General features: G+C 42.1%; 1 protein-coding gene across 10 annotated transcripts in view; it reads left to right on the forward strand.

The window, feature by feature from the left end:
- Positions 1-20,008, forward strand: part of camkk1a (calcium/calmodulin-dependent protein kinase kinase 1, alpha a) — a 302,104-nt gene that overhangs the window by 209,584 nt on the left and 72,512 nt on the right. For all 10 annotated transcript variants that reach the window (XM_059655225.1, XM_059655220.1, XM_048557282.2 and 7 more), the window contains 3 exons: positions 1,607-1,654; positions 7,719-7,772; positions 17,139-17,190. In XM_059655225.1, the coding sequence (XP_059511208.1) occupies positions 1,607-1,654; positions 7,719-7,772; positions 17,139-17,190 (154 nt within the window). The remainder of the gene's footprint in view (positions 1-1,606; positions 1,655-7,718; positions 7,773-17,138; positions 17,191-20,008) is intronic.

Raw genomic sequence — 20,008 nt, forward strand, 5'->3', positions numbered from 1 at the left:
TCCCCATTGGCAGCTGTTCATTCTCCCAGGCTGGCCTTTATCCAGTTCTTTGCCTCCCCAGCTGTTTTTCCCTCACTTTGGGCTCTAGTTCCACCTATTATTTACTCCTCCCCACTCCTGCACCCCATCTTCTGCATAAATACCACTCTTTTCCTAGATACAATCAGTTCTGAAGCAGGGTCACTGCACCCGAAACATTTGCCTTCTGTCCACAGATTCTGCAAGACCTGCTGAAGTATTGGAGATATGGAGTCTTAGAACACAGAAAAAGGCCCATTGGCCTCAATTATCTATGCTGACCAGGTTTCCTAAACCGAACTAGATCCATTTTACTGCATTTAGCCCATTTCCATCTAAACATTTCCTATCCATGTACCTATCCAAATGCCTTTTAAATATTGTAATTGTACCCACCTCTACCACTTTCTGTAGCAGCTTGTTACACATACGCACCACCCTCTGTGAAAAAAGTTACCTCTCAGTTTCTTTTAATTCTTTCCACTCTGACTCTAAACCTTTGCCCTCTAGCTTTGGACTCTCCTCCCCTGGGCGAGAGACCTTGACTATTCACCCAATCCATGACCCTCATGATTTTATAAACCTCTACAAGGTCACCCCTCAGCCTTCAACGCTCCTTATAACCCAAACCTTCCAGTCTCAGTGACATCCTTGTAAGTCTCTTTTGCACCCTTTCCAGTTTAATAAAATCCTTACTATAGCTTTTTCAGCAATTTTTGATTTTGTTCTGATTTCTAGCATCCACTGTTGTTTTGATTTTTTTTTTGTAGAGTCTTGTTGTTATGTTTGTCATTTGTCTGGCTACTAGTAAGCTGCATTCTCATACTCAGAGTCAGAGTGTGTCCTTGCCTGCAACATGGGGGTGTCTAGAGGCTAATTCTTTGACTGTGACCTTCCCAGCAATCTAACACTCAAACAAAGCCTGGGACATGTGAGAATGTTTAGTTGTACCTGTCCGCACCTGTAGAGTTGAAACTGGCTTTTAACCCCTGCCCTTATGTATTCCTCAACTTAAAACTATGTTTGCATCTTTGAGAGATAATCCTGAGTGAGCAGCTTACTGTTGAGCACGGGTAGCAACCCCTTGTTATACTTGCAGACACAAGAGATCACAGACCAGACTGTTTGAAGTTTCTTTGTCATGTTTCAATGTTGCAGAACCTTTGCCAGTCAACCGCTGAATTTATACTTGCAGTTATTTTGTCTCTGTAAGCAGTCCTCTTCGAAAAAAGCATATTTTAAAATTGGAGGCTATGAACACCTATAGTATTTTGGGTTCTCGACCTGTCATTGTAACAATGTGTTCCATTTCTGTCAGTCATTCTCAGAAGGAATTGTTTAAAAAGCTGACCAGAGCAGAGAAGCTTCAAAAACCCTAGCCTCAGAATTAAAATCCTGGAGTTGACCTTTCATCTACATTTCTTTCAATTTCTACTTGTCCAAAATGCAATTCCCAAATAGCTGTCAGTGTGTTCAAATGCTGCAGGACTGAATTTAGCGGGGATGATTAAACTTGTCTTATCTTCTGCTGTTAAAATAAGAATGGCTGGAATTAACCCCACCTTTCGTTCCTGTGTTTACCTTGCAGGATTCCACGCAGCTGAACCAATATAAGCTGAAGACTGAGATTGGAAAGGTAACTATCTAGCAGCTAACTGTTCAAAATTAATCGTAATCCAACAGGAAGAGTTGGAAATATAGCTCTCTTTGATCCATAACTTTCCAAATGGAGGGGGGTGCGATGATGCTGGTATGGTGGTGATACCACTGGACTAGTAATCTAGAGGCCCAAATTAATGTTCAGGGGACATTGGTTCAAATCATGTCACTGTATCTGGTGGAATTCAATAAGCCTAGGATTTAAAACAGTAGTAATGTTGACCATGACAATGATAATTGATTTTTGTTAAAAACCCAAGCGATTCACTGATGTCCTTTAGGGTAGGGAATCTGCCGTCCTCGCTCATTCTAGTCTACATGTGACTTTAGATCCACAGCAATATGGTTGCCTCTTAACAGTCCTTGGAAATAACTATTTCAATTCAGGGTTGGCATCAAAATTTGGCCTTGCCAGCACCATCAACATACCATCTCAAATATGACAGATATTCGTTGAATAAATGAGATTACCCAATTTTTTTGCTTTCTGAACATGGTGTTGGGGACAGTTGCAGAATGTTTTAAGAGCCAACTGTGTACGGTGTGACTGGATTCACATGAAGACCACATGAGCCTAAGGAAGCTTAATGCTTTCCCTAAATGACGTTAGTAAAGCAGTTATGTTTTTTTGTGACAATGTTACAACTTTCATGGTCATTTTCTCTGGTGTCAGCCTACAAATGATCAGAGTTATTGAATCTATCAGACAATCTACTGGAATGGAACTTTAAGTCATTGCTGGATGCGAGTCCAATTATAGACTAAATTATTACAGCACAGGAGGAGGCCTTTCAGTCCATTCAGTCTAGTGCCAAACACCTGAACTGTCGTAAAAATTGAAAGAACTGCGGATGCTGTAAGTCAGGAACAAAACCAGAAGTTGCTGGAAAATCTCTGCAAGTCTGGCAGCATCTGCGAAGAAAAAGTCAGAGTTAATGTCGCGAGTCCAGTGACCCTTTCTCAGAACTATGATTCCCACATCAGTATTTATGTGGAAAACGATTGTGATAAATAAATTCGGCCCATATGCTCTGGAGTCTAAATTGCATCTCATTGAAATATTCAGATTCTGCGGACCCTTCATGAGGTAGATTGAGAGATTGTTTCTGCTGTTTGGGGAGTCCAAAACCCAGTTGTTCAGCCTCAGAATAAGGGATGATCGTTTAGGACTGAAATGAGGACAAATTATTTTAATAAAGAAAATTGTATCACTCTGTAATTCTACACCAGTTGAAAGTATTCCTTCATTAAATACACTTAAGTCTGGGGTGGCCAGATGTTTGGTCTCAGAGAATTGAGGGATATCGGGCACAGGCAAGAAATGAAGTTGGAATTTAAGGACAGCCATGATGACATTGAATGGCAGAACAAGCTTGACAGGCTGAATGGCCTTGTTCATATTTTTTGTGTTCTTGTGAAGAGCAGGGAAGGTGTTTGAGCATTTAGTGTGAAGTCTTGCCATGAACTTAATTCTGGAAAAATAACATCATACGGACATCATTTGAGGTAGGCGTGCCAAGTTTACCCGGCACTGTGGATGGACTGTGCTGATAAGACTACTTCTCAGGCAGAGAGGGGGACTGGGAATCTTGGTTATAGTCCAACTGGTTTATTTGAAAACACTGGCTTTTGGATTGTTGCTCCTTCCTCAAGACACAGATTTTATACAACTGATGCAAATGTATTGAATAAACCTAAAATGGATGGCTGATTCCCTCCTGCTAAATCTTTTAAAGTTAAAATTTCAGTAAATGATGGACCTCTGAATCTTCCATCACTTAGCATACTGTGCTACCACACCTTCCTGAATCCCTCTCCTCTTCCAGTCACTGGATGAAGAAGTAATTTAGAGTAAAACATTCATTTGGACAAAAGCGAATTAATTAAGGAAAGGCAAATTCTATTTACCTAATTTTGATTAGTTTTTTAAAAAATCCAATAGGTTCCTCAATATTGTTTTATAACGTCCGTAAGATATGTGAGCAGAATTAGGCCATTCAGCGCATTGAGTCTATCTGCCATTTATTTGTGCTGATATGTTTCTCTACTCTATTCTCCTGGCTTCTGCCAGTAACCCTTGAACCACTTACTCATAAAGAACCTATTTAACTCTGTCATAAATACATACAATGACTTAGCATTCACAGTCTTCTGCAGCAATGAGTTCTGCAGATTAACCATCCTTAGGTTGGAGAAATTGCTCTTTATCTCAAATCAAATGGGTTGTGTCTTCAATCTGAGACTGTGCGCTTGTGTCCTAGTCTCTCCTAGTAGTGGAAACATCTTCTCTATATCTACTCTACTCAGGCCTCTCAGTATTCTGCAAATTTCAATAAGATCCCCTAATAGCCTTCTAAATTTTGAGCATAGATCCAGAGCCCTTAGCCCTGCATATGAAAAGTCCTTCATCCCTGGGATCATTCTTGTAAACCACCTTAGATTAGATTACCTACAGTGTGGAAACAGGCCCTTTGGCCCAACAAGTTCACTCTGCCCCTTGAAGCATCCCACCCAGATCCATCCCCCTATAACCCACACACCTCTGAACACTACGGGCAATTTAGCATGGCCAATCCACCTAGCCTGCACATCTTTGGACTGTGGGAGGAAACCAGAGCACCCGGAGGAAACCCACGCAGACACGGGAAGAATGTGCAAACTCCACACAGACAGTGGCCTGAGGCTGGAATTGAGCCCAGGTCCCTGGTGCTGTGAGGCTGCAGTGCTAACCACTGAGCCACCAAGCCACCCTAGATATGGGGCCAAAACTGCTCACAATATTCTAAATGTAGTTTCAACCTGATCAGAAGCTTATACAGCCTTAGCAGGACATCCCTGCTCTTGTATTCTGGCCCTCTTTGAAATGAATGCTAACATTGCATTTGACTTGCTAATTGCCAACTGAATCTGCATGCTAACCTTAACACTGAACCAACACTCCTATGCCCGTTCAGATTTCCAAAACCTTTCCCCATTTAGAAAATAATCTGTGCCTTTATTCTTTTTATTAAGTGCATAACTTCACACTTTCTCATGTCATATTCCATTTGCTACTTCTTTTGCCCACTCATTTTTTTTTCTTTGTTCATTCATGGGATGAGGGTGTCACTGGCTGGGCAGCACTTATTGCCCTTCCCTAATTGCCCAGAGGGCAGCTAAGAATCAAACATCATGCTGTGGGTCTGGAGTTACATGTAAGCCAGACCAGGTAAGGATGGCAGTTGCCTTCCCTAAAGGACGTTAGTGAACCAGATGGGTGGTTTTTCTGACAATCAGAAATGGATATATGGTCACCATTAGATTCTTAATTCAAGATATTTATTGAATTCAAATTCCACCATCTGCTGTGGTGCGATTTGAACCTGGGTCCCCAGCACATTATCTGGATTTATGGATTAACATTTTAACGATAATACCACTAGACCATCGCCTCCCCCATAGCCTGTGCACGTCTTTCTGCAGCCTCCTGACTTCCTGAATATTACTTGTACCTCCACCTGAATTTATGTCCCCAGTTCCTTCACTGGGTTGTTTATACCGTGGATGGCTGTGGTCCAAACACAGACCCCTGCTGAACTTCACTAATCAGTGGCTGTCATCCTGAAAAAGATCCCTTTATCCCCATTCTCTGCCATCTGTCAGTCAGCTAATTCTCTATCAAAGTCAGTACCTTGACCCTTACACAATGGACTCTTGTCTTATTTAGCAGCCTGCTGTGTGGCCCCACCTTGACAAAGGCCTTCTGGAAATCCAAATAGATCAGGTCCACTGGCCTCCTTTGTCTAACTTTCTCACTACCACCTCAAACAATTCTAATAAATTTGTCAGGCATGCCTTCTCCTTGACAAAACTGTGCTGATTCAGCCCTACTTTATCATTCATTTCCAAGTACTCTATACTTCCATCATTTAATAATGGACTGTAATATCTTCCCAATGACCAAGGTCTGGCTAACCAACCTGTAGTTTCCTATCTTCCCCACCTCCCTTCTTGAACAGGAGTGTTACATTAGCTTTTTTCCAGTCTTCTAGGACCGTCCTTGACTCCAGTGATTCCTGCAAGATCACCACCATTGCCTCTACAATTGCCTCAACTATTTCCTTCAGAATCGTGGGATGTTGTCCGTCAGGTCCGGGTAATTTATCCACCTCAGATCTTTAAGTTTCGCCTGCTCCTTCTCCTTATTAGTGGCCACTGCACTCATCTCTGACCCCTCTCTTTTGAAATTTTGATATGCTACTGGTGTCTTCCACCATGAAAACTGATTCAGTTCCCCCACCATTTCTTTGTTCCCCATTAGTATTTGCTAGCTTCATTTTCCAGCAGTCCAATGTCCATTCTAGCCTCTGTCTTACCTTTTATAAATCCAAATAAATATATATAAAATGGGTCACTGCACCTTTATTCTCCTGTTGATCAAGTTTCTGGATGAGGTATCAAAGATGGTTGATGATGGTAATACTGTTGATTTTGTGTGGGTGAACTTCCAAAACACATTTGATTAGGCATCACTTGGGAGCAAAGTTAGACCTCATTAGTAATAAGAAGAGTGATAATCTGGGTATGAAATTGGTTGACTGATAGGAACAGAATAGCAAAGAACAGTTGTTTTTGAGACTGGAGGAAGGTATACAGCGGGGTTCCCCAAGGTTTGTAACTTGGACCACTTTTTTTTTGATCTATATTCATGATTCAGCCTTGAATGTATGGACACAATTTCAAAATTTGTAGATGATACAGAACTTGAAAGTATTGTGAACTGAGGAGGAGAGTGTAGAACTTCAAAAGAAGATAGGCAGTCTCTTGGAATGGGCAGACAGTGACAGAGACAGAGTTTAATATACAGAAGAGTGAATTGATTTATGTTGGTTGAAAGAACGCAGAGACATTGAAGGTGACAAGGTAGTTTGAGAAAGTGGTTTATAAATTGTATGAAACCCTACATTTTGTACTGAGTACAGAAACAAGCAAGTTATGATGAACCATTACAGAATAGAGGCTCCATGTTTACTGGAGTATTGTACCCCCAAGCTTTGGTCACCAGACATTAGAAAGCTGTGATAGCTTTAAAGACGATGTAGAAAAGGTTACCAAGGGAAATTCCAAGGCTGAGGACTTTGGTTGTGCACTAGAGTAGAGAAGCTGAAGTTATTCTCCTTGGAGAAGAGAAGTTTGAGAGCAAATTTGATAGAAGCATGCAGAATCATGAAGCATCTGGCCAGGTTAGACAGGGAGAAACTGTTCCCACTGTTGGGAGGGCCAAGAATTCAGACTTGTGAAGGTCATTGGCTAAACGGCCAATGGCAGGATGAGAAAAAACTTTTTAGTGCGTTGAGTGGTTCAAATCTTGAATGCACTGCTGAAAATGCAAACTTGAAATTACTCCCAGAGGGAATTGGATTAATAAAAGCCAATAGAACTATGGATGCTGTAAATCAGGAACAAAAATAAAGTTGCTGGAGAAGCTCAGCAGGTCTGTCAGCATCTGTGGAGGCAAAAAAACAGAGTTAACATTTCAGGTCCAGTGACCCTTCCTCAGGATTAATCCCTGACGATAAAAACAAACATGGCCACGAAGAAAGAGCTGGTGAGTTGAAGTAGCTGATTTATTCTTGCAGAGAGTCAACAAGGACATGACAGGCTAAATGGCCGCCTTCTGTGTTCTAACCATTCATTAATCCAATCAATGATTCTGAGACCAGAGACAAGATGCCTACCAGCACATTGGATTCCTTCCCTGGCCTTATTGCCTCTCAGGCAGGATGTAAAACAAAGTCACGGCAAGTAATTTCTAGGATTGGCTGCTATCTGTTGTGTTGGAGTCCTGTCTCAAATCCCAGTCTTGCTATTGTTTTAGACTTGGACAGAATTGGAGGAGAAGGCCCGAAGAGTCTTGGTCTTTAATTACCACATCAAACAATGAATGTTTTCAAAAATACTGTTGTTTAAATGTTTGTGACTGTGTTTACCCTCTGCTGCCTAGGTATTTTGTTTACAGTTGTTTTTATCAATGACTAATCTATGGTCTAAATTGTTGACAGGGCTCCTATGGTGTTGTGAAGCTGGCCTACAATGAAAATGATGACAAGCATTATGTGAGTAAATGTTTCTTGTCCTGAGGGTTGTTCTTTAGTATTTCTATCGACAGTTGATAATTCAGAGCTTTTCACAAGTAATGTTGATGTTTTGACAGGCATGGGGTTGATAGTCACTGAATTTGCCTGATATTAATAGGCTAGCCACAGCCTGGTGTCCTGTTAACACCCAGTGCTATTACTCTGGCCGTTTAGAAAGGGTCATTCCATTAAGTATTCAAATTGTCTCACTCTTTCAGGCCATACACCCCTTATGGAAAGGCAGTTTCTGCTGACACCTAAAACTGGGGGCAACTGCACATGTTCAGAAAGACACACGGAAAATCCAGACTCACTGTTATCATGTAAAATTTCAATGACATGATGCGCATTGGCTGCACTGCGCAGAGGAGAAATGCAGTTTTGAGATGGGGATCAGCATAGGGCTTTGGAGACAATGAATGCCAATGACTGACACAGGGGAGGGAGAGAAAGGGAGGCCCCCACTTTCTAACCACCCCACCCCATGCCCATTCATTCCCCTGCCCCCCCATTCACAACGCCACATCTTTTAATCCTGTCTCCCACATACTCCCTGCCAGACCTGTTCCTTTCCTCCTGGCTCCCCCCCGCCTCCATTTACCCCTATCCCTGTGTTCTCACTGTCCTCCAACCATAGTGAGTATCAAATATGATTGTTGCTCCAAGGGGAGAAGATAAGTAAAGAAAAACTATTATTACTGGTAGACTAGGCAATCATTATAGGGAGCTGATGTAGGTCCATCAACCAAAGAATGAAGGAAAAGGTCAGATAATGCTGTTTTACATACCGAATCATCAGGGTGTGTTTTTGAAATGTCACTCAAAGTCTAGGACCAGGTATTTTAAAAAGTAGCCCTGCTCTCAGGGACCTATTGCTTTTACTTCCAAAAATTGTGGGGTTTTCCTGAAGCATTGGCCTATGTGTTTAAATAGAAAATGCTGGAAATATTGAGTGTCAGTGGAAAGAAAAAAATAGTTTAAATGCATCAGGTCTATGATGTTGTTTGAAGTTTAAAGCATCTACAGGACTTTTGATTTTGTATTGGAGCTTAATAGCGTATAGATTTTACTTAGGGAAGGGAGGAGGTGCCATGAATCTTTATAGAGATCCCACCTTGAATATTGTACAGCTGAAAGAGAATATGGACCTAGCATTTGTCTGCCAAAACCTGATTCAATCACTCCTGCTAATGTTGGATCATGAATCTTCTCAATGCTGTCAAAACTGATAACCAAATGCTCTCACACAGTTTAATGTAAATTCACACACTGATACATCCATACTTGCATAGAAACATGCATATTCACATACAAATATATACATGCTCAAGAGCATCCACACAGACATAGACACTTAAGCAGACACAAATTAATGCACATAATCTTGAGCATATACTTGATATGAACATGGACGTATACACTCATGGGCGCGCACACACACACACACACACACAGAAATAATCATATGCCTGGCACTCAGAAACAGATAGCAAGCAGTCAGAAACTGTGGCTTCTGTAATTCAGCCACTGCGCATTATCTCTATGCCTTAGTGTAGTAATAAAGAGGCACCAAACAAAAGACTAAAGACCTAAAGACCCTCAAGAGTCCTATAGCACACCCTGACAGGGAGAGTAGGATAATAACTGAGAAATGCACCATTCCACCCAACGTCCTGTCTGTTTGATGCACAGGAACAGTGACTGAACCTGCTGAAGGTGTAGTATGATAGGATTTGAGCATTGATGTTTTAAGGACACTTTTAAGTCCCAAAGTGTGTGAGTGAGCACGCAATGTGTATTCTTTGGGTACTTGTTGGTAAATACAGTGTCACAAAAATGTGCAGCAGCTGCACCAAGGTATAAATTAACATTGTATCCTATAATTCAAAACAAAGAAATATGTTTGTGCACTAGCACTCAATCCCCTTCTGCCTCATTTTGGGATGAAAATTTTATTAAAGCATTGGAGGCAGAACAGCTCGTTAAGTGGGGCTGGATTGAGTGCTGGGGCAGTGGTTCCATCACCGAAAGCAGGAAGCAAATAGTGGGTGGCAGCACTTGTGGCAGGATCTTACCAGCAACAAGCTATTGAAGATGGCTAGCCACCCTCAGAAGCTGCCAGGTCAGCTTGGCAGCTTAGTGACCTTGGCAGTGCTAACAGGCGTGACACACATTGCTGAGACTGTCCCTGAAGTAAGACGCTGCATTGATGGATGTGAACACTCAGACCAGGTAAGCTAGGCTAGCTCTAGTGATGAAATACTGTTGGTCAGGGCAGGCAATGCCATTCCTGTGGGACTAGTCATTAGACTAGGTGTGTAAATGCCACTGGAGGCAGTAAGAAACCCTTAATTGACCACTTAAGTGGCTCGGTTGGGGGTGGTGGGGGTCGTTCATCACCTTCACTGCCATTGCCATGAATGGCGTTGTGGCAGGAAGGCACAAGCACATCATTGGCATCACTTTATTCACTGCTCCACCTCCCAGTCCATTGCCAGAAGACTGGTAAAGCCCAATTTATGCTGACTGAGGGAAATGTGAACCGGAACCTTCTCCATCTTGGCAAGTAACATCTATTGATAATAAAGCGTGAAGCTGGTTGAACACAGCAGGCCCAGCAGCATCCCTTCGAAGGGTCTAGGCCCGAAACGTCAGCTTTTGTGCTCCTGAGATGCTGCTGGGCCTGCTGTGTACATCCAGCTTCACACTTTATTATTTTAGAATCTCCAGCATCTGCAGTTCCCATTATCTCTGAAGTAACATCTATTGTCCATGTGAGAGCAGAGACCGCATTAACCCTGATGCCACTGAAGCATACTATTGACAGAAGCTGGCACAGTCTGACGGACTGTTCCAAACTGAGAAGGACTGGAGCTAAATCTGGCAGTGACTGTAATTATACAGTACATCTCTGCCTGTCAGTTTCAGAGAATTTTAAAAATACAATGGTTTCTTTACAAGCAGATAATCAAACAAGAAGGATGAAATGAATTTATCTCTTTAGTGGGCTGTGGGCATAGCTAGCTGGGCCAGTATTTATTGCTCATTTCTAATTACCCTAAAGGAGGTGGTGTTGAGTTGACACATTGAGGTGTAGCCGCACTCACAGTGCTGATAGGAAGAGAATTCCAGGATTTTTACCCAGCAACAGTGAAGGGACAGTGATATAATTTTAAATCAAGATGGTGTGAGACTTGGAAGGGAACTTGGGCTGATGGTATTCCCATGCATCCACTGTCATTGTCCCTTTGGGTAGAGAGGTCATGGATATAGGCGCTGCTGTTGAAAGAGCCTGAGTGAGTTATGGTAGTTCACTCTGTCAGCAGTTTAGGACGTGAATGTTGAAAATTGTAGATGAGGTGCCAATCAAACAGGCTGCTCCCTCTTAGATGGAGTCGAATTTCTTTAATATTGTTGGAGCTGCATTCATCCAGGCAAGTGCAGAGTTTCCCATCATACTTTTCCTATTGGATTGTGAACAGACTTTGTCGAATCATCAAGTGAATCATTCCCCCTGAATACACAGTCTCTGTTGTGCTCTTGTAGCCACAGTGTTAAATTTCTTGTCAGTGGTAATTCCCAGGATGTTGTTATTAGGGGATTCAGCTGTGGTAAAGCCAATTGTGATTGGGAAACTGGTAGATATTCAGTTGTTGGAGTTGTCATTGCCAAACACTTGTGCTGAACAAGTATTACTTGTCACTTATTAGCCCAAACTGTGGGATGAAGCATATTCTTCCAAATGTTTGTTATCTAATAATTGATGTTTGTTCCATCTCCATCTTTGATTAGTGCAGCGCATGATACCTTTCTTATCCTTCAGTTTTATTGGAAATGTTAGATTCCTTCCCCTTCAGTCATCCTACATGCACCAGTCCTCAGGAATGATGTATTAGTATTGGGTGCAGAGCAGATTCACCAGAATGAAAGCGAGAGGCAGAGGTTTAAATTCTGACAACAGATTGCATCAATTTAACATATCAATTCATTAAGGTAGAGGCAGGCAAGCTGGTTGGGGGCAAAGATCACAAGAGGACAGTTGTGGAGTCGCACAGTTTATGAAAGGAATGCCTGTGGTATTCTTGCTCTTTTGTTCATGTACTTTTATTACCTCCAGTTCAAATGGCCTCACATCTGGCCTTTCATTCTCCACAATCTATAAACTTCAACTCATTCAAAGGTCCACTCTCTGTTCATTGTCCCATATTGTCCCACTTACATTTTGCTGCCATTCCAGTTGATGTGCATTGAAAATTCTCATTGTTGCATTTAATTCATTTCATGATCTTCCCCATCCCTATACCTGTAAACTTTGGTCAGCATTTTCTCCATTGGTTCAAAGTCCAATTTTTCTAATTAATCCTCTTGTGCTGTTTCCATATATTAAAGATGCTGTATAAACTCCAGTTATTTTTGTTTTATGTCTAAAGAGAGGGTGAATGGATGATGTCTTTCTGACTGCTCCTGTAATACCATGACAGATTTGTTTTAATTGTAATGTAATCCCTCATCAGACTGCAGGTGACTAACCAGACATGGTGTCAGAAGGATGAATAGGATTTACATGAATAACAAAGCCTGTCCTGCCTTGCCAATCCTAAATTAAACATTGTGGTTCATTTACATAGGAATGGCTTCATTAGAGTGCCGAAATGGTTTTTGCAGTCAGAATTTACATCAAATGTGCAATGTCCCACCACTGCCATCCTCTCCAAGGCAATTAGGGAAAGCAGTAAGACCATAACCATAAGATATAGGAGCAGAATTAGGGCATTTAATCCATGTCTGCTCCACCATTCAATCATTGCTGATATGTTTCTCAAGCCCGTTCTCCTGCATTTTCCCTGTAATCCTTGACTCCTTATAATCAAGAACCTGTCTATCTCTGGCCATCTCTTGCACGGTGGCTCAGTGGTTAGCACTGTAGCCTCACAGCACCAGGGACCCGGGTTCGATTCCAGCCTTGGGTGACTGTGTGCTAAATTGCCCGTAATGTTCAGGGGTGTGTGGGTTATACGGGAATGGGCCTGGATGGGATGCTTCAAGGGGCTGTGTGGACTTGTAGGGACGAAGGGCCTGTTTCCACACTATAGGGAATCTAATCTAAGTACACCCAATGATTTGGTGTCCACAGCCTTCTGCAACATTGAACTTTATAGATTCACCGCCTTCTGACTGAAGAAATTCCTCCCCATCTGATTTATAAAGGTGCATCCCTTCACACAGGCTGTGTCCTTGGGTCCTAGATTCTATTACTGCATCTACATATACACTATATCCAGACATCTCAGTACATATCAGCTCTATCCAGGGCTCTCGGTATTCAGTAAATGCTGGCCAAGCATCTCATGGAGGAATAATAAAGAAAACTATAACTCCGATTTTACAAATTCCAACAGGTATCATCAAATGACATCTCACGTTGAATTTCTCCTCCATCAGCCATGGAGACATAGAGTCGTTCAGCACAGAAGTAGACCCTTTGGCCCAATTTGTCCGTGTTGACCAAATTTTCTATACTGAACTAGTCCTATTTGCCTTCATTTGGCCCCGATCCCTATCCATGCACCTGTCCAAATCTCTTTTTATTGTTGTAATTGTAGCCACTTTTATCACTTCCACTGGTAGCTCGTTCCATATGCATCATCCTGTGTCTGTAGAAGTCACCCGCCAGGTCCCTTTTAAGTCTTTCTCCTCTCATTTTAAACCTATGCCCTCTAGTTTTGGATTCCCCATCCCTGAGGAAAAGACCACAGCTATTTACCTTATCTATGCCCCTTACGATTTTATAAGTCTCTATAAGTTCACCCCTCAGCCTCCAATGCTCCAGGAAATGAAGTCTCAGCTTATCCAACCTCTTCTTTTAACTCAACCTTCCAGTCTTGGTAACATCCTGGTAAATCTATTTTTGCTCCCTTTCCAGTTTAACAACATTCTTCCTATAGCAGGATGACCAGAATTGTACGCATTATTCCAAATGTGGCCTTACCAATGTCTTGTGCACCTGTAACATGATGTCCCAACTCCTGTACTCAATGGACTGATTGATGAAGGCAAGAATGCCAAATGCCTTCTTAGCCACCCTGTCTACCAGTGACACTTCTTTGAAGGAACTATATACCTGCACCCCTGGGTCTCACTGTTCAACAACTCTCCCCTGGGCCCTACCATTAACTGTGTAATTCCTGTCCTGGCTTGTCTTATCAAAATGTACAGCTTGCATTTATCTGAATTAGACTCCATCTGCAATTCCTCAGGCCAATGGCCTAGTTGGCCAAGATCCAATGCACTTTTAGATAACCTTCTTCACTGTCCACTATACCACCGATTTTGGCGTCATCCACAAACTTACCAAGTATGCCTCCTATATTCTCATCCAAATTGTTTTTATAAATGACAAATAACAGTGATCTGTGCGGCACATTGCAGGTCACAGGCCTCTAGTCTCAACAACAACCCTCTACCGCCACACTCTGTTTCCTAGGGTCAAGCCATTTTACATTCATTTGGCTAACTCTCCCTGGATCCCATGTGATGTAACATTACGAACCAGTCTACCATGCAGTACCTTGTTGAAGGCCATGTAGACAACATCTCATGCTCTTCTCTCATCTATTGTCTTGGTCACCTCTTCAAAAAACTCAAGCAAGTTTGTGAGACATGATTTCCCATGCACAAAGCCATGATCACTATCCCTAGTCAGACCTCGTTTTCCAAATACATCTAGATCCTGTCTCTCAGAATCCCCTCCAACAACTTTTCCACCACTTTAGGCTTACTGGTCTGTAGTTCCCTGCATTTTCATCGCAGCCTTTCTTAAATAATGGCACAACATTAGCCCCCCTCCAATCTTTTGGCACCTCACTGTGGCTTTTGATGATACAGTTATCTCTGATAGGGGCCCCGTAATTTCTTCTCTAGCTTCCCACAGAGTCCTGGGAAAAACTTGATCAGGTCCTGGAGATTTGTCTACCTTTGTGTCAAGACCTCCAGCACCACCTCTTCTGTAATGTAGACTCTTTTCAACACGTCACTTTTTAGCCTTTCTCCATGATAAATAATGATGGGAAACATTTGTTTAGGATCTCTCTCAACTCTTGTTATTCCACACATAGACGGCCTTGATGATCTTTAAGGGGCCATATTCTCTCTCTATTTACTCTTTTCACCTTGATATACTTGTAGAATCTATGTGAATTCTCCTTTACTCTATCTGCCAAGGCTATGTCATAACCCCTTTTTGCCCTCCTGATTTCCCTCTTAAATGTACTCCGACATCCCCCATGCGTCTCAAAGGATTCACTTGATCCTGACTGTCTATACCTGAAATATTTCTCCTTTTTTTCTAGACCAGAGGCTGAGTATTTCTAGTAATCCAGTGTTCCCTATACCTGCCAGCCGTGTCCTTCTCATTAACAGGAACATGCTGGCCCTGAACTGTCATTATCTCAAACACATCATCGAGCTATGCAATAGACAGTAAACAAGTTCTTTGCGACCTGATTGGATGGCCCTTGACTGTCAGACTTTATCCCATCTCTGATGTTTTTAAAACGGGAAGTAAGAGTGTTGAAAGAAAGTTTAAAAATACACTTTTAAAAATGCCGTTTAATTTGTTAGAACCCCAACAATTTTTCACCCTCTTTGCTCGCAATAGTAACCAGGAGGCTCTGAACTGCTCCCAATGCAGCCACATCTGTAAAATACCAACTAAGGCACAAATGCACAGTGCCCTAATTTACAGGCTCACTTGCCTGCTTTCCTGTACATTGGTGGTCTATAAATTCCAGTCCTCAAGGGTAGTGTGTGCAGAGTATGTTGAGAGAAACTTGGCATCTGACAGCATTGTTAAACCAGGCAGCTGCCCTCCTGTTACAACTGAGAGACGACTCATACTCCCACCTCTGCATTGAGTGAGAAACAAACTCTTCCCACCCTCCACTGGTTTAGATGTCTCAGGAACGTTATAATTCATAGCGAAGGGAACTCCTCATGAAATTTCAGCTGCTGAGTACTGAGGGGGGCAGATAAAACCCCATTTTCAATGAATGGACTTTTTCTATGTTTATGATAAACGCAGCCAATGTCCTGATTCTACAATGCTGTTTCATTCAGAGGGAAAGAAAAAACTTAATCAGGCTTAATAAAAACTGAAATGCATGAATTTTTCATCAGTCTAGTTTAGCATATCATTATGAGTCTGTATCAATGTCTAGGCTTTGTGTTTTTGATTTCAAGTCATGGACCTCAGCATTGGCTGTACAAGACAACTTGCATTTTTATAATGTATTTTAGTCTGTTCCCTCGAGTGTGGTGGACGAAGGGTCACTGAATATTTTTAAGGCAGATTCTTGGCTAATGAGTGAGCCGGAGGTTATCGAGGGGTGGGTGGGAAATTGGAGCTGTGGCTGTATTTGGATCAAACATAGTCTTATTGAATGGTGGAGAAATCTTGAGGGGTCAGATGATCCTGTTCCTACTTATTGTGTTTGTTTGTAACCTGCAATTTCCTCTCCATTCACACAGCATTTTGACTTGAAACTCTGTTGCCGTTGCTTCACTGTTTGATTACTGTTCTGGGTCTTCCTCCTTAACAGCAAAGTGAGTGTCCCTATGTCCCAAACACTGTAAGGGTTCAAGAAGGCAGCTCATCATCACATTGTCTAGGACAATTCAGGATAAGCAATAAATTGTGGCCTAGCCAGCAATGCCCATTCCTTATAAACACATTAAAAAATAATCTAGCAAAATGTCCAGGCACATTTCCCAGCTGCATTATCAAAGAAAAATTGGTTACAACAAGGAACATGAAGTCAAGTGACCAGTTCCTTCGTCAAAGAGATTTTTTTGAGCAGTGTCTGGTAGCAGAGCAGAGAGATGATGAGGCTGGTAGGATTTGGATGGACTGATGCTAATGAAAGATGGGAGCTCACCAGGGCCTTCAGACAGTGGAGTCTGAAAAGTTTCAAAGTTTGATTTCCTTTACACCAAGACCAACTTTTTCTCATGAGGGGGAGAGAAGCTGTCAGATTTCCTCCCTTGCACTCCATCACCAAAGGCCCAAATGATTCTAGTGTAGTGCCTTACCCACACAATTTCAAGTGTGGCTATTGCCAACAGTACTCGAGCCACTTCCAACCCCACCCCGAACATCTGTATATATGATTCACTATTTAAGTTATATCCATGCAGTTCTGTACCAATGTTGTTTATGTGCACTAAATTGATGCATTGCATTAGTCTGATTGGTAGTCGTAAACTTTGTTCTAATATTCATAGAGTGGGTACAGTTAGAAACGAGAGTCATGGTTTACGTTGCTGACAGGAATGCTCTCTCTCCTGCAGGCCATGAAGGTACTTTCTAAAAAGAAGCTGATGAAACAGTATGGATTTCCACGTAAGTGTGCCCTGGAAACCTTCCCAGATACCAGTCACCTTGGATACCTCAATTAGCTTCAAATCAGGCCTAATTATAAGCATTTGCTTTTTAGATTATAGCACTTAGCACATAAATAGGCTAGAGTCACATAATAAGATCAAGGGGCCTTTCATGTTGCTTATTCCAAGCAGATGATAGGTTTCTGCTTGAACAAATTGCTAAATTTTGGAGCTGCTGGTGAGGTGATGTCCAAACAACTTCAGGAATGTGAAATCCCGTCTTTGTCAGTCTGATAATAGTATGCCAAAAATGGAAATGCACACACCAGTTAGGAACCGATCACACCTCTAACAGCAAATTAGTAACAGTCAAAGGTAGTAACTAGTCAAACTGCAAGAAACCAATGAGTTAATAACAGTCACATCATGAGTAACCCGTCAATGTGCAAGTAACCAGTCTACTGTCAATATAACCAGTCAGGAACAGTCACATTGGGGGTAACTTAAATGCACAAATAACCATCAATAACCAGTCACTTAGTAATAGTCACAGAGTGAATAACAAGTCAGACCGTAAGTAATCAGTCTCACTGTCAGTAATCAGCCAGTAGACCAATCCCTGGAATGAGAATAATGTTGTATAGATTTTATTCAGTATATCTATATGCTTAGAAGTCATGCTGATGATTAAGAGACAACACAGTCTGGAGCTAGAGAAACATAGCAGGCCAGGCAGCATCAGAAGAGCAGGAAAGTTCGGGTCAGAAGAAGGGTCCTGACCCGAAACATCAACTTTCCTGCTCCTCCAGCTCCAGACTGTGTTATCTCTGACTTCAGCATCTACAGTTCTTACTATCTCATGACTAAACTGCCTGTCCGTCAGCAAGTTTGATTGGGGATGCTCCTCTATAACTGAAGAGTGTTCACAACTCTCCAGATACCGAAGCAGTTTGTGCTTGGATGCAGTGAGATCTAGACAGCTTGATGTTAAAAAGGGGAAATTTGCACTACACAAGTAGTGTAGTCACTACACAAGTAGTCTCCTTTAGGAGAGAGGCAAAGAATCTCATTAACATTTAACAGTATCAACATCCTGATAGTTACCATTGAGCCGAAACTAAACTGGACCAGCTTTAACAGTGGCTACAAGAACAGGGATTTGGAATCCTGCAGCAAGTAATTTGCTTTCTTATTCCTCATCATATACAAGGCACAAGCCGGGACTGTGATGGAATAACTCCCCAATTGCCTGGATGAGTGCAGCTCTCACAACCCTCAGAAGCTTTGTCCAGCAAGGACAAAGCAGCTTATTTGATTGGCGCCCCCTTTGCCAACTTCAATATTCATTCCTCCTGTTACTGACACACAGTAGCAGCAGGTGTACCATCTTCAGGATTCAATGCAGACTTTCACCAAAGCTGTCCTGAAAGAATCTCCAAACCCATGACCCTTATCATTTAGAAAGACAGAGGCAGTAGATAAATGGGAGCACCACCACCTGCAAGTTCCCCTCCAAGCCACTCACCATCCTGACTTGGAAATATATCACCATTCCTTCAATGTCACTGGATTAAAATTCTGAACTCCTTTCCTAACAGCACTGTGGGTATATCTATACTCCAAAGACTACAGTGGCTCAAGAAGGCATCTTACCACTATCTTCTCCAGGACAGTTAGGGATTGGAAATAAATTCTGACCTTACCAGCAATGTCCACATCCTGTGAATGAATTTTAAAAACCTTAGATAAAGGGCAAGCTGAATCAACCATTCTTTATGAGAAAGACTCTCAATTTATCAACAGGAATGCCACCGTCTCCTAAAATCCAAGGTGATATGTAGGCAGACTCACATTCATGATATATCCCCAGCTAGTGTTTCAGTGGGAGGGAATCCTGCACTGATGGAGTTAAAACACTAAGCTGGCATCCTGTTTACCATTTTGTATCGATGGAAAAGATCCCATGGCAGCATATAAAGAAGAGCAGATTGCTGTCTCTAATGTTCAGTCTAATAGCTACCCAACAACACAACGTGCAGTTTATCTATCTCTTTCCCTTATTGTTGTTTGTGGGTACAAGGCTTCGTGAAATGTCCATACAGTGCTGGATAAAGACAAACTCTCTCTTTCTCTTTCTCTCTCTCTCTCTCTCTGTCTCTCTCTCTCTCTGTCTCTCCCCTGCCTCCGTCTCTCCCCCCCCCCCCCCACCCCTCTCTCTCTCTCTCTCTCTCTCTCTCTCTCTCTCTCTCTCTCTTTATGGCACTCACCCTCCAGAGCTCCATAAAAAGTCCCCTCCTCATAGGGTCTGATGTCAAGTCTCAATCACTGAGTGCAGAAATCAAAGCTGACACTCCAGTGCAGCGCTGATGAAGTGCAACACTGTCAGATATGCCAGCTTTGCCATCTGTTGGTGCTGTGAGGTGGTCTATAAATATTAACCTTTTTAGATGACTTAAAGAAGGAATCATTCAGAAGGGCCCTGAACAATTGTCAACCCATCTTACCTATGCATTCAGTTTTCTGTCTCATCCACTTTAAAAATCAGTAATGGTGAAAATGTTAAGGTGAAAGTTAACAAACTATTACTGCTAGCTGTGCTGCATGTTTTGTTTTGATGCCCTGCTCAATCTACAGCTTAACATGCATTGTTTAAACTTCACACAGCTATCAGCCTTGAAACCAGAATGATAAACATTGTGATCAGATTGCAGTCCCTAATATTAACGCGCAGAGCACAGAGCTGGAAATTGAAACCAGCTTCTGAGGCAAGTGTTCCATTAGTCAGCAGTAACATCTCTCACCAAAGGAATCACATAAAATGCACATGAAAAATTCTT

The sequence above is a fragment of the Stegostoma tigrinum genome, chromosome 27 (assembly GCF_030684315.1).
Source record: "Stegostoma tigrinum isolate sSteTig4 chromosome 27, sSteTig4.hap1, whole genome shotgun sequence".
Taxonomy (NCBI): Eukaryota; Metazoa; Chordata; class Chondrichthyes; order Orectolobiformes; family Stegostomatidae; genus Stegostoma; species Stegostoma tigrinum.